At 40.0% G+C, this 15,598-nt stretch overlaps 1 protein-coding gene across 4 annotated transcripts in view; it reads right to left on the reverse strand.

Moving 5' to 3' along the window:
- Nucleotides 1–260: 260 nt before the first annotated feature.
- Nucleotides 261–15,598, reverse strand: part of CNPY1 (canopy FGF signaling regulator 1) — a 164,959-nt gene continuing 149,621 nt past the window's right edge. For all 4 annotated transcript variants that reach the window (XM_066584589.1, XM_066584590.1, XM_066584587.1 and 1 more), the window contains exons 4-6: nt 4,648–4,854; nt 3,873–3,969; nt 261–581 (exon numbers count right to left, since the gene is read on the reverse strand). In XM_066584589.1, coding sequence (XP_066440686.1) covers nt 547–581; nt 3,873–3,969; nt 4,648–4,854 — 339 coding nt within the window. In that variant the 3' untranslated portion in view covers nt 261–546. The remainder of the gene's footprint in view (nt 582–3,872; nt 3,970–4,647; nt 4,855–15,598) is intronic.

Genomic DNA, 15,598 nt, shown 5'->3' on the forward strand with positions numbered 1-15,598 from the left:
GGAAGAAATGCCAGGTTCTTTGGCATAAATTAAAACATTACGATTCATGGTTATCGCATAAACTGCAGTAAAACGGAAAATAATAATGGATTGCAGAGGTTAATCTGTTCGAGTCAACATTTTGGCGTACCTACTTAATATCGAATAGGCATTTTGATTTGAGGGGACAACGCCCATATCTACATATCTCCAGATCACTGCCCTCGGTATGTGGCACCATGTTGTGCTGGGGTCTTGCCTGTGTAATTAACGATACAAGATTTCTCAAAATACAATTTATTTATAGACAATCACAATAAAGGAAAAAACAAATAAGGTGTGTACTGGGAAGGTGGGGCCAGTATGACTTTATAGGTCTATAGAAACATCAATTATCACACTGATTAAAGTGAAAACCTATGGTGTCGTCCCTTGTAGATAAGTTGGGTCTGTGGTATGACGACGCTGGTATCAGTTGTCCGATGCAATAAGACACCGTAGTTCATGTAACTGGGCTAGAAAACCTATAAAAACCAGCCGTTCTTTGTAGTTCTGGAATGGGCTTGTCTATAATTCACTGTGTGGAAAGTCCTTACAAAAACCTAGAGTAAAAACAGAAACTGGTCATAAAAAACAAAAACAATTTTATCACATATCAGCCATAAAGGACAGTCAGTCATCACTGTGTTCGATGTACATCCCAGCTTAGTATCATGTCGTCTTTTGTCAACAGGAAACCAGTTCTTGTGGATGTTTATATTGTATACGTGATGTATAAATAAGCATGGAAGCCAATGGTGGAAACCTTATAGTTGTAGATACAAAAACCGTACATCCCTTTTTGATTTTTCATAGTACATGGAAAAAGATATAGATTGATTGAGGTAATATAGGATCAAAGTGCCTTACAGGAGGAGCCATTATCAGGTCAAATAGAATTTCCAAGTGAAAGTTTTTGCATTTTTAATGGGGATTGATAACAGTGAAAAGTCTGATAATATTAAGATGCGATGTATTCTAGAAGAAAATGCCATCTAATTTCCTTCCCATGAGATCTAAGATTTTTATGGTTAAAGGACTTCTTTATAGTCTTAAACTCTTTGTAACAATTCAGTATTACATCAGCCTAGTTTGGCTTATGTACGAATACAGAACTGTGTTACATGGTGTCGAGGCCATTGTAATCCACACACCTGGTAACATATACCGTATTACGTAATGCATACCGATGTCCTGGCTAACTGGGATGGTCTACAATGTTGCTACTCTGTAAAACATTACTTGTATCTGGACGTAAAGCAGTTACCCAGGCCTGTATCTAAATGCTGCTGAACTCTGGACATTCTCGAGGTAATGGACGGTGCAGAACAAACATTTCTAACACTTTTTAGCCGTCGCTTACTTCCTCGCTGTGGTAAGTCTCGGACGACTTCTTTTTATTTTCTTTACTTCATTAATAGGATAAAAAGTTTTTAATATTATGGAGGTCTAAAAGTTAAGACTTTGGGTGAAACTATACAGAATATTCTTAACCTATCAGATTCAGGCTTATTAGCCAGGTCTCAAAATAGAAACAGCTGAATAATATTTCTTCACAGAATGACTATTCTTTACACCGTGGTTTATAAAATAAAAAACAAGGTGCAAATTTAATCATCTTAAATATCACAATCCTTCAGACCTTCTTTACCCGGATGGTTTTTCACTTAATTTGTATTATAGAACGTATTACAAAAAGTCAGCCAATACACAAACAAGCCTCAGTTTTCAAAAATGTTCTTTTTTTACCGTTTGGCACACTTATTTGGCATATGCATTGAAACTTAAGTGTCTACATGTAAACACTGCTACATGTAATATAAAGTCAGATAATAAGGGATTGTTCCAAATAGTATAATTGCTGGCAAGAATATATACAGACTGTAGACCACAAAGGGAAAAAAAAAATGTATCCGCATACTTTTGGATTTATTCTAAATTAACACAAGACTAAAATTTGTCATTGTAGTTGAAAATTGAGAGGTTTCTGGGCGATGAGGGACGGAACTACAAGTCCCAGAATGCCTTGTAAAGCAATGAGACTGTACAATGCCTGATGAGTTACGACGCAGTCCAGAGTTGGTAACTAGTATTTCCTCAACGCATCAGAAGGAGTTGTTGAAAAAAAAAAAAAGAAAAACGAAGGATTGTGCTTTGTTGCTCTAATGTTTGTCATACTAAATTAATTTAACGAGATGGGTAATTAGAAAAATGCTAAAGCGATTATGTCCGTGGAATAAAGTTCATATAAAATGTAAGAAAACGTCTCCACGAGTTAAACATAATGATAATAAAAAAAGAAATGATTGTGCCAATGAATCGAAAGCTAGGGGGTAATTTCTGGATGCATTTTGTCGATCGCCCCCGATACAATTACGGTATACAACGTAAGCGCAGCTTGTGACATTAAAAACCATCGAGCTGTTATTCTAAATGTGTATTGTTTGTATTTGTTTTACTACTTGTAAATGATTTCATTTTATTCGGAGTATTCTGAAATAATCAATGTGTAAACCCTACTTGTCATGGAAGTCTTCCTATGTAAATTTGATCCCCCCACACCTATATGTATAGAAGCATAATTTACATGTGCATGTCTGTTTATCCTCATACATTGCATGCTGCTACTATTGAAAATGTAATATCTGGGTGTTAAGAAGAGAAGCGAAACCGATTTTTAGCTTTACACTCAAGGTCATCATTCTAATCTAGCTCAGGCTTTTGGGCCTATGCTCTGCAGGCAGAAACAGAACACGTAAAACACTATCCTACACTAAATGCTTTGCTGCCTTTTGAGCCGGTCTGGGTGACCTAATTATGACCATACAGGAGATTATAGGCAGAGTATATAGGTTTTTTTTTTGTCTGTAGAAGGCATGAGGTCTTATTAATATGCATGGCAAATACACTGTGCGAGTCGAGCTGTTCACCCGTTAGCATTGAAAAGTGTGCTAGTTTACCTGCAAGCTTCCATAGATGCCGCACTGTATAGAAAAATGTCAAAACTCCTATCAACTTCATTTACAACTCGAGCTGCATGAGAGGAGATCTATAAGCACATACTGTTAGGATTAAATATTTATTTAAAACCTCAGGGTTTTTTCTTTTACATACCAAGATCTCAAGCCTTCATTTTAAGATGTCATTGGTTCTAAAATCAATATTTTATCTTGGATACATAATGCATTTTCCCCCCTAAAACAGACTGGCTCTACGTGGTGAAGCAAAACTACACCGCCTGACTGCTGAACACTGGCAAAGTGTGCTTGTTATTCATTACAAAAAGACCAAATTGTCTGGAGTGCACCGTCTTCTGTTATTCTTCTGGTCATTAATATTTCAAGCCACGCCACTTATTTAATACACAAATTATTCTGGGCAATGGGAAGAGGCTATGGCTGCCGGATCATTTCCTCGAAAAGAAATCCCGAAATAAACAATATGGTGGATTTTTTTTCTCTAATCTACAATTTTAAACTCGAAGCGGTTACGATCGCGATCTTCTCTAAAAGAAGATCGATTTATAGAATAGCTGTAAAAATATAAGTTCATGGAATCAAATTTGTATGCAATAAATCGAGAAATGGAAATTTGCCGATTTCAGTAGCGGAGGCCTACTGTGCACGATAACCAATATTTCTGACAAAAGGCACTTGGGTTTTAACAATAAATTGGCATTCAATTTCTAACATTAAAGAAAATGTTGGTAGAACCATCTTGGGCCACAAAAGGACAATTTTACAAAACGGTCTTAAAAAAATGTAAAAATGTGTATCAATGCAGCAAACTCATGACCCAACTAAAAGAATCGGAGCAAAGAGGTTCTAAACGTATCAACCAAATCATAAACCTACCTGCTACTTCATTGCACAGCTTCTCAGCAAAATGTTCTGTATCTTTGGTAAGAAGTGAAATTATTTCCTCATCATTCTCTTCCACCACAAACTCACACTACAAAAAATGAGGAATGTGTTCAAGACATGAAAGATCGTCACAATCCAATGTTCAATGCTCCTCTACTTCAAAAACTCTATCTACATTTCCAAAAATGTATGTTTCTATGCTTACAAATCTAAATATTAAAAGTATCAAAAGAAAAACAATAACGTGCATTTTCCAGCAAGTAATTACCAAGACCCTGATTTTACTACTTGTGGTACTTTTTTGATTTCGGTCGTCAAAATGAGAAAACACATAATCTGATTTGAAATACTAAAAAAATAAAATAAAATATTTAAGTCAAAATCTTTAGAAATTGCGAAAATAAATGACAAATTATTTGCATACTGTAGTAATGATTCAGCAACATTTCATCCGACTGTAAATTATTAATTATGCATATGGTTAGCGCACTTATTACCAATTAAGACATTCTTAAAAAAAAAACATCTAAATCTGTATAAACTACTCCCAAACTGTACGTTACCATTCTACTTACAAAAAGTGTAATTTTTCTTTTGCCTACTGATACCACAAAAAGTGCTATATCCTGAGTAAATCTAAAACAGCAGCGCAGGACTTTAAGCTTCATAGAGATGTATTATTCACAATCACAAACTTTGAATACAAAAGGCGTAAAGAATTTAAAGTGATACAAACAGATGCAGTTCTGGTATTAAAATGTCTTACCGCATACTTTAGAGGATTGCTATCTCCGGGATTGAACTGGAAATTGTTAAAGTTGACTGAAGGGAATGCATCATTATCTCTGGGAGCAAACCTTTTGTAAGACTTTTCCTTGGTATCAGGGTCTGTGTAGAGGCTGTAGTCATCCATTTTCTCGCATACTCCTTCTAAGACCTCTGTCAGATAGACCTCAGATTTGACTAATGGAACCTGCAAAAAAAAAATGTAAAGAGATAAGCAGCTTAGGACAGATTATTGCTACACTAGACATAGAGTACTTATATAGTATAGTGATAAAGACAACTTCAAAAGCGAGGCAGATGCAAACTATCTAGAAATATAGGACTCAAACACACGGTGACATAGTTTCCGTACTACTTGCATGTGTAAGAGTTGTGAAAAACCTGTGCTCGGATTAGTTGTTGTGCGCCATCTCCAATGCAGCTGTTCTATTGCCTCCCAGGGGCTTTGTGCAGAAAATAATAGCTTACAAAATGTAACTTCTCCCAGGTTCTACTGTTTCAGCTTTATTTCGTAACAGCTGGTCCTTGTCTTTGTCTCATTCGCTTTCCTCCTGAATTAAGTAAGAGTTCAAGAAGCTTTTACAAACTACCTACATACTTAGCGAGTGTCTCCACAGCAAATACTCAAAGGGTCAAAGAGCACCCAGTACTCTTGGTAACTGGGACAAAAAAAAAAAAAAAGCCCACTCCCCAGTCTAGACAGGTCAAGGTGCAAGATGGTCCTATCTCTGTTGCTTCTTCCGGAATGGGGGTGTGAAGTGAAGCCAAGTGCACAGTAAACAATACTGATGCATCTTTGGGCCTTTCCAAAGGCTTTCTCTCCACCCTCTGCTGATCAAAGTAGGAAGTTTTCATGACAACCACAGTCAAAGGGGTTGAATCACAAATGAACTAGATTTCTGCAATGTTGATATATCCAGTCTCTATTGTCTCCTTTCAGACACAGTATGAACCCTTCCGGTCTCAATGACTACATTATAGAGGCACTTTCACATGTGTGCTTCATTTACACAAAGGGTTTCCTTGCTTCACCACCATCTGGACACAAATCAAATAAATACAGGCTGGAGAATTAAAATTTGTGGCTGGCTTTTATTGTTTCATTCATGCTCCATTTAAAATTCAGCCTTCTGGATGTGACATTTGTTTCTCAGAGTGAAAAAAAAAAAAAAACACAAAAGGAAAACTGAATTTTTTTCTCTAGCATATTCCTTCATATTACAAGACAGGTTACAGAAAAATAACATAGTAAAAACTCAAAAGTTGTAAAAATATTACACATATATACATATTGTATAAAACGTCCACATCAGTTTATATGGTACCCTTTTCATGTTACCACCGTAGAAGCCGGAATATTCTAAGACTACAACAATATAATTATAACTAGACTTCTACTAAAACATAAAGGCGTTGTCCAAGATAAAGTTTTTTGTTTTTTTTTTACAAAGGGGTCCCCCAGTGTGAAAACCTAATCAAGAGCTCACACTCTACCCTCTGCCCGATCAACCCCCCCCTAGCGGCTCCTGGTTTCCGCTGTGTTGTTTACAGGCTACAATCAGCCAGTGATATCCCATAAACCTGCCGCTGCAGCCAATGACAACGCTGAGCTCTGTCATTGGCTGCAGCAGCTTGTTTAGAAACAACTCAGCCTGTAAAGATGACGTCAGCAGGTAGGCCGGAACCACTGGCAGGGCAGAAGCAAGGAAAGGGCGAGTATAAGCTCCATAAGGTCTTTATTTGGATTACACATTTTGGACCCCTTTGGAAAAAACTCTTTTTATTACATGTTGGAGATCCACTTTAGAAGGAGTTTTCCAGGGAGGTGAGATCTTTACCTAAACCCACAATGTCGGAACCTCCATTTCTGATCTGGTTGCAAAACAGCGTCATTTGGTATGGACCCTCTCTGTGTATGTCACGTCTTTGCGGGGGGCTGGCTGTTCAGCTCATCTAAACTGAGCCAACCTCCTTCTCTTTCACGGCCAATTGCTGGGACAAAAAAGGGGGCTGACTAAGTTATTAAAATAAGTCAAACAACCAGCCCCCTGCAATCAAATGACAGGTACAGAGAGAGTCCATACCATGTGACTCAGTGTTGGAACTGCTCTTAAATGCAAGTTTTGACACCACAACCCCTGGACAACCCCTTTAAAGAGAACCTGTCACTCCTGGCATGTGTTTGTTATTAATTACTTATATTACTTGTGAAATAACAATTTTGGAGTAGTTTTTCTAATAACATTATGTTGTGCTGCTCTCTTTATTTGTCTTGGAAATGTATGACTAGATTGACAACTGGGCATTACTATTCTCCTTGTCAAAGAGGTGTGTCCCTGCAGAGTCTAATACTGTCCAATCAGTACTGAAAGTTTTCAACTGAGAACAACATAATGCACAGTTCTAATAAAAGATGCTCCACAATTATTAATAATACAAGTATTTACTAAAACAAACGAATATGTCAGCAGAGCATCCAGATCCTCTTTAACCTCTTAAGGACCTAGCACGGTAAATATATGGCATTTGGTCCTGGGCTTTAATCCTCGCCGATAGCAGATGTACGGCGCGGGATTAAAGCCTCTGCTACTGCAATCGAGCAGGAGTAGGTCGGGTCCTCAGCTGCCAGACACAGCAGAGGACCTGGGGGGAGAAGCTCCAGAAGCTCGTTCTGTAGCGCTGCTGATCTATCAGCATGCGGGGATTTAAAATCCCCGCCTGCTGGTAGCTCTGATTGTGATTGGCTGAAGCGCTCAGCCAATCACAATCAGAGCTACCAGCAGGCGGGGATTTAAAATTCCCGAATGCTGTTGGCTCAGAACTACAGAGCCAGGGACAGCGCCAGAAGTCGAGGTTGAGCCCCGGCAGCTGAAGGAAAGTGAGTATGCTTTTTTAAAATTTTTTAACATTATTTTTATTGGATTTTCAGGGAAGGGCTTATGTTTAATCCAATGACAGGGATGCCGAGAGCAGGATTCTCTACCGCAGCTGTCATGTGTGACAGCTGCGGTAGGGAATAGAAGAATTCCTCTGCTGCATCTGTCACAGATGTGGCAGATGTAGCAGTAGGGAATTCTTTTTATTAGCGGGGATGAAGGAAACATTTGCCCCATGCAGCAGATGTGTTCTGAATCTCTGAGGGGGGACACAGCAGCGGCAGATAGGTACGTTTATTCTTTATTTTTTTCACACTAAATTTCTTGTTTTTCAGGGAAGGGTTTTTATGTAAAGCCCTTCCAGGAAGAACCATGCAGGGGTGCCAGCAGACTATTGTTTTCAATGGAGCCGCCGTCAGTAGTCGCGGCTCCATTGAAAACAATGTGTGCATTCCCTATGGTACACGCATGTCCTATCCTTGCAGTTACGCACCTGCAAAGTACGGACATGTGAACACACCATAGGGAATGTATTGTGGCTTATAGATGCGTGTTTTTGTGCACGCGTATGCACACACGAAAACACGTTTGTGTGAAGCCACCCTTAAAGGGGTTGTCCCGCGGCAGCAAGTGGGTCTATACACTTCTGTATGGCCATATTAATGCACTTTGTAATGTACATTGTGCATTAATTATGAGCCATACAGAAGTTATCAAAAGTTTTATACTTACCTGCTCCGTTGCTAGCGTCCTCGTCTCCATGGTGCCGACTAATTTTCGCCCTCCGATGGCCAAATTAGCCGCGCTTGCGCAGTCCAGGTCTTCTCCTGTTCTCTATGGGGCTCCGTGTAGCTCCGCCCCGTCACGTGCCGATTCCAGCCAATCAGGAGGCTGGAATCAGCAGTGGACCGCACAGAAGAGCTGCGGTCCACGGAGGCAGAGGATCCCGGCGGCCATCTTCACAGGTAAGTATAGAAGTCACCGGAGCGCGGGGATTAAAGTAAGCGCTCCGGTGAGCTTTCTGTACGTCCCTGCATCGGGGTTGTCTCGCGCCGAACGGGGGGGGGGGGGGTTGAAAAAAAAAAAAAACCGTTTCGGCGCGGGACAACCCCTTTAAGGACATAATGAACTTTCAACACTTTTTGAAATAAAACAGAACTGACATTTGTAAAGTATTACCGAGAATGTATAACCTATATATTGTCACTAATTAAAACTAGATAGTGAGACATATTCAATTTTTCTAATCTGCTTTAATTTTTTGATTTCAGATTTTTAAAATTAGATTATCTAAACACTATGGGGGCAGCCACCTTTCTTGAGCTTCAGTTAACAGCATTCAAAGATATATTTTACAGCAGCCTCATAAGCCATAGGCACAATAGACAGGACCTTACTGACTTCTATAGGAAAGTGTCATGGCCATGCTCTGTGACTTGTGCAGGGAGGGGAAGAGGTGAGCTGTGATAATCACCTATTATAAATTATAGATCCTGCGTTAGCTTTCTATAGGCGCTAACTTTCTTTACTAATATATTTACTCTGAAATATTTCTACTGCTGTCATTCAGGGAACTGGTTAAGGATTTGGCAAATAAAAACTTTTTTTAATTTAATGAACACCATTATAAAATAAAATAAAAATAGAAAAATGTCCACATGATGTTTATTATAAATGCGCATGATTTTTTAAAACGGCTTTTTAAAATTTCTTTCTACTTGACTATGAGGCCTCGGTCAAACGGGTGGTTTTTCGTGCGATCTGCGCATATATAGAACCATTGCTTCGCAATGGGATCGGACACAAGGCCGCTTTTTATGTGGATGTCCGATAAATTATAGGACACGAGGAATCGCAGATTGCGCCTATCTGCATTCTGCGATTCCTTGTGTTCTATATATGCGCTCAATAGGGCCGGCGGCAGCAGCGCCGACCCCATTGAAGCATATACTACAAAGATTATTCTCCTCTGCCACAGCTGTAACAGCTGTGGCAGAGAAGAACGATGTTCGCCCATTGAATTCAAAGGAGCCGGCAATACAGCCGGCTCCATTGAAAGTAATGGGCTGCCGGTGAGCACGGGATGAATTTTTGGGAAGGGCTTAAAAATATAAGCCCTTCCCGAAAATCATCCTAAAATGTGTAAAAATAAAAAAAATATATATACTCACCTTGTCCCTGCAGCCGGAGTTCAGCCGCGGCCGGCCGGCAGTTCTCCTGAACTACTCTGTGTAGTATTCAGCAGGTGGAGATTTAAAATCCCCGCCTGCTGAATGGGCTGCCTCTGATTGGTCACAGCCCTCATCAATCAGAGGCAGCTCTCAATCACCCATTCATGAATGGGTGAGTGAGTGCTGCCTCTGATTGGCTGAGCGCAGGGACCAATCAGGGGCAGCTCACAGCTGTCATTCAATAGCTGAGAGCTGCCCCTGATTGGTCCTTGCGCTCAGCCAACCAGAGGCAGCACTCACTCACCCATTCATGAATTCATGAATGGGTGAGTGAGAGCTGCCTCTGATTGGTGAGGGCTGGGACCAATCAGAGGCAGCCCATTCAGCAGGCGGGGATATTAAATCCCCGCCTGCTGAATACTACACAGAGCAGTTCAGGAGAACTGCTGGCCGGCCGTGGCTGAACTCCGGCTGCAGGGACAAGGTGAGTATATATATTTTTTTTATTTTTACACATTTTAGGATGATTTTCAGGGAAGGGCTTATATTTTTAAGCCCTTCCCGAAAATTCATCCCGCGCTCGCCGGCAGCCCATTGCTTTCAATGGAGCCGGCTGTATTGCTGGCTCCATTGAATTTCAATGGGCTGGACAGTGCTCCTTTGATCGGGCCCGTTTCGCCAAAAACGCTGCTAGCTGCAGATTTTTCGGCGAATCGTCAGCCCCGGTCACGGGATCCGCAAATCGTGGCAAAAAACGGTTGTCTGACCAAGGCCTGAGGCATTTTTTCCCTGCACTAAAAATACTCCATTCTATGGTGTGTGACCACACCCTTAACCCTTTGCAATCCAATTACTGCGGTATTGGACATGCTGGAGAGGCCCCTGACAACAGAGAGGCCAGTAATATACAGTAAGAATACCCTGCCGGACATCTTCCGACATCGGAGTTGTACAGCCTTCAATCAGAATGTCTTCAGATGTCAGACAGTGAATTGGAAAAGGGTTAAAGGAGGTAAATAGGGATTTATAAGCTTTTCTCTAAAGACAGCTGCCCTTGTGAAAGCAACGGATTACTGGGGAACGTTTTGTACAGCCATACATTTCTTAGATTAGCAAGGCACAAGTAGAATTATATGCTGGCCATGCACATTTCTGGCCTACCACATAATCAATGGCGCAGCCAGGTCTATGAGAGGAGGAGGTACTTTTCAGCCTCGGTTCCTAGCTCTGGCTCATAGTGGAGGGTTGCTCCAAAAGGACATATAAGCAGGGGTAGATAAGGGGAATCTGATTTGATGGGTTATCAATAAGTTCAGGCAAAAAAGTATTGTTTAATGAAACAAACCCATTGGCATGATGAAGTGCAAGATTGTAAAATAAAAGTATTACATCTACTTATAGATGAGAGAATAGAAAGAAGTATAATATACAACATAAAAAATGGAGTCCATTATAAGCTGGCTAAGGGATAAACATGGAAACCAAGTCTTTATATTTTCCAAATTTCCAAAAGCCACAAATTCCAAAATTTCATGCAAATAGGTTCTTGTACTTTGAAAAAGTGTTTCATTTTACACGGTAACAAACCTTTTTTGTTTTACAATAAATTCCTTATCCTAGAGATGTAGCAATATACAAATGTAACACCTAAAGCAGAGTAGATAGAAGGAATACGACGTACGGTACGTCAGTTCTAAGCTTCCACAACACAAACATTCTGTTAGTCCTGCATTGATTTGTCAGCGAGTCCCGCTCGCTTCTCTGGTCTCTGTTGCGTTCCTTGAGACCAGATATTGTGTACAAGGATACATATTTGCTCAGTATTGGATGTTTACCCATTCTCTTACTTTGGCTGCTTGGTTTAAAAGGAATACACGAGCAGCCTGAATATCAACTAAATATTTTTTACTAATTACGGTAGATCCAGATAAAAAAATGGAAAATGTTTCATTATTTTTACTTAGTGATTTTAGATTTTTTTTTCAATTACTATCGTCTGTACAGCACAACTGCGGTGGCCATCTTTCCTTAGGAGAAAGTTATCAAGATTTAGAGATTTGATTTACAGAAGCACTTATGGGCCAGAGACACAATGGAAGAAAGGGAGACCGATTGACATCTATTTGAGAGTGTTGTAGGCATGCTCAGTGACGTCATCTATTATGAATGATGGATCTATATACCTCTCATTATAATCCTGCCTGTGATAATGGATGATGGTTGAGTTCTCTCTACAGAACACAAAGTGTCTGACTACTTTTAGGCTTAGTGGTCAGTGTGAGAACTGCAGGATTTAAACTAAATATAGATAAAGACATCAAAAATGAAAAAATTAAAAATCATAAAAAATCTCTAAAAAATATGTCTAAAATAAACAATTAATGTACTAGAGGTCATTTACTGATCACATATTCCCTTGAAGCATCAAGAGAACTATTGGAATATATTTCATAAAATACACAATAGACTTAAAAGAAGGTTCTGACCAGAAATCTGTAAGGACATGTTACAAAATGATGTATATTTAGGGGTATAGAAATGTTCTGGGAGGACTCTTCGTACACTTCTGATTTTTCTAGCCTTTCCCTTTCCTGTAGCATGCCTCAGGCTCAGCATTCAATTCAAAACAAAAACTGACCGAAGAAGCCAGAGAAGGGCAAGAGGGAGGAGAAGGGCTAGACTCATTTAATTACTGTATATGAGATGATTGAAGACCACAGGTCCTAAAGATGGCCAATACTTCCTGGACTCATCTGTATTAGATACATTGTTGGGGGCTTACGGAATGTGTATGACAAACTCGGCCTAGGTGTGGCTGTTCGCCTAGTTTGATTTTTGCCTACAGCCCTTTTCCATTGGATATCACAGAGAATGCAGATGAAGCATTTATGACGAGGCTGAAAATAACCTGTAAACGGAAATCTTTCCGGTGTCCTTTTCTGTTAAGTTGTTAATAATTCTATCCAGATGTGTTCAAGAAGCTCTTAAACATGCCAATACGGTGGGGCAATGTGCCTGTTCTCAGACGTTTGGATGAGCTGTTTGCAGTCTTCCACTGATTTTCCCATGAACAAATGTTGCTTATTTCCTACCACTGAACTGTATTTTTATTAAAAAAGCTTAAAAAAAAAACTGTCCTTAATCCTTTATTGTCCAAATATTGATCATATAATGCTCCAAAAAGATCTTTTTGGCAAAACTGTGACTTTTCAGAGTTTGCTATATCTCTAATTCCCTATTATATATAATTCACATAAAAATATTTAGAAATCTACTGGTCACTATAAGAAACGGTTGACAACTTGGGAACCTATCACCTAAGGTTAAGTATAGTCTTTATTTTGAAACCCACTAGCAACTCCCCCCCCCCCCCCTCACAAATAAAACTCTAATTAAATGGGAGCAATTGGAGAAGAGGCTCCATATTGCCCTGCAACTTTTCCAATAAAGTTGGTCAAGCACCTCTGGTTTTCATCTGCTGGCACTCCCCCACATCCATCCCAACACGGTCCACTGCACCAGACAGTCTTAGAACACGAGATGTTGCAAGTTATCATGCGGTTGCACATTCTGACTAATGTTGCATATTTACTGTCTTGATAAAGTAGTAATAAATTAATAAAATCTCATTTTTCACCAGTTTTCCCCTCTGTAGGTTAGATCTTTAATTCTCAGTTTCCTCTGAGTTGGTAGGTTGATCCTACAGGAGTGAGATGGAGAAAACGGTAGATTCCGCTCCCTAGCACACAAAGTGAATTAACAGCATCATGGAAAACATTATACAGCAATACTGGGTAGTGTACAGATGATTCCAGTAGCTGTGGGACAGTAATAATTTACTATTAGCTGCAGCAGAGTCTGTGTCTCTATGCTTGCCTCTCTATCACTCTCCAGCAGCCTCCTCCTCCTCTCCATAGACATTTATGGGCAGCATGAGACAACACTCCCCACTTCCTATAACCTGCCTTGGTGCCTCTTTTGCTAGAGTTGGACTACACTTGACAACAGGTAGTGAAAAGCAAGTTTAGAGGGAGGGAGACCCCTAGTGGTCAAAACTTCAGAGGTATTTTTCAGCACAAAAGTCATCAATTTAGATAAAGTGATTTTCACTTTTGCTATTAATCAAATTGGCTAACTTTTACTCCTGCATGCAAACTAAAAGTTGATGAACATATAGAATTTTATGCAACACATATTACAGCTTCAACACTTCAAGCCAGTTTGTATTAACAATATGCACAGATGAGGCCTTGCACTTCGGACCATGAAAGTTAAATATAATAAAAGTTTGTAACTTCCTAAAATAAAGGATTTAGGTTTCCCACTTTGGAGTGTCTGTCATCTTCTTCACTATAGTGAAATTCCAAAGCCAGAATGAAATGTACACATAGTGCACATTGACTGATACAAGTGCCTAACGGGGTGATAGGGCAACCTAACATTTTATAAAGATTGGTTAAAGGTGAGGTGAAGGGCTAGCACTGATATAATCCCAATGACGAGTGCCGATCAAGGAGATTGTTGATTGTACACATGGCCTCGACACAGGCCGGGCCTGCTCATTCATCGGCTGATTAGGAGCAGCTTCTTACAGTCCTATGATTGGGAAAATGATGGATTACTCTGCATCAGTGACATACTGCCCTGATGACTCTAGGAACCTCATTTGCATACACTGCAAGCCTTCATTAAAAAGGTCTGGCCGGGACTTTGGGAATTTGTTTTCTATTGATGACCTACCCTCAGTATTCCCATTGAATTCAATAGGAGCTGTGTCTGCACTACCAAACTGTCCCCTGCAATAGGGATAGAGCAAATCTCCCTGCACCGTCCATGTGACACCGGTGCCAGGAATCAGCTGATAGACAAAAATCCTGATATCCTGACCAGCAGACTCCCCCTTCCCGCTGATCATCTATTGATGACCTATCCTGAGGAGGAGCCGTCAATAAAAAATATTCCTCAAAGCTCAAAGTCCTAAACAACTCCTTTAAGCTTTTCTTCAAAAAAAACAAGTTGCCAATTTCCAATGGTGGAAATACTTTTCGAAAGTCCTATTCTACTATGTCATTGGTTCAATAACGCAAAAGTTAAGAATACGTTCCTTTTAATCACAGGGTGTAATGCTACTGATGTGCGGTCAGTAGCATGTGTTATAGAACTGGCCCATTGCTTCTTCCATTGACCAGCAGTACACTTTCCCTCCATGTCAGTTGTCATTTCTATTAGCTGTGCTTTGCCCATTGTACCACACCGATCAGTGCACCAACATCCTGCGACTCCTGCACTTTTCTTGCCTGTCAATCAAGCTTGCAACACACCTGTTCACACTCACAGCAAGAACTATAGGAAGGCCTCCAGCGTAGACTGCATCTCAGCAACTTTGGCAATAATGCCAGTAAAATGTGACTCCTCCCACAATGCCCCGAGCTGTTGGCAATGGAAAGGAAAGGACTTCGATTTAAGGGGTAACACTGTAATAATTGCAATGGTATTGCTTATTTCCCATGTGCAGATATGTAGTCGTGGGGTTCCACTCTTCTGGCTAAAGTTTCCATATAAACTCTAAGGTATAAATTACAGCTAACGGGTCACTCCAGTGATTTTTTTAAATCTATGTACTATGCAGCCCATCTCCCCCAGTATATACAAGTTACCTAGTGTTACATTGGTTAGTTATTTCTGTCTGAAACTCCTGACCTCTTTTGCTTCAGATGGTCATGTGATCTTAATTCTAAGATCTACTTGGGGTTATGGATTCATTTTCTAGTTAGATTCTCAGTTTGTGTGATGCTGTTACATGGTTCTACCACCGAAAACTGTATGGAAGAAGATACAGAGTCTCTTGTCACACTTATTGATGATTATAACACAGCTCCAGTCA

Source organism: Eleutherodactylus coqui, chromosome 12, assembly GCF_035609145.1.
Source record: "Eleutherodactylus coqui strain aEleCoq1 chromosome 12, aEleCoq1.hap1, whole genome shotgun sequence".
In the NCBI taxonomy this organism is placed as follows: domain Eukaryota; kingdom Metazoa; phylum Chordata; class Amphibia; order Anura; family Eleutherodactylidae; genus Eleutherodactylus; species Eleutherodactylus coqui.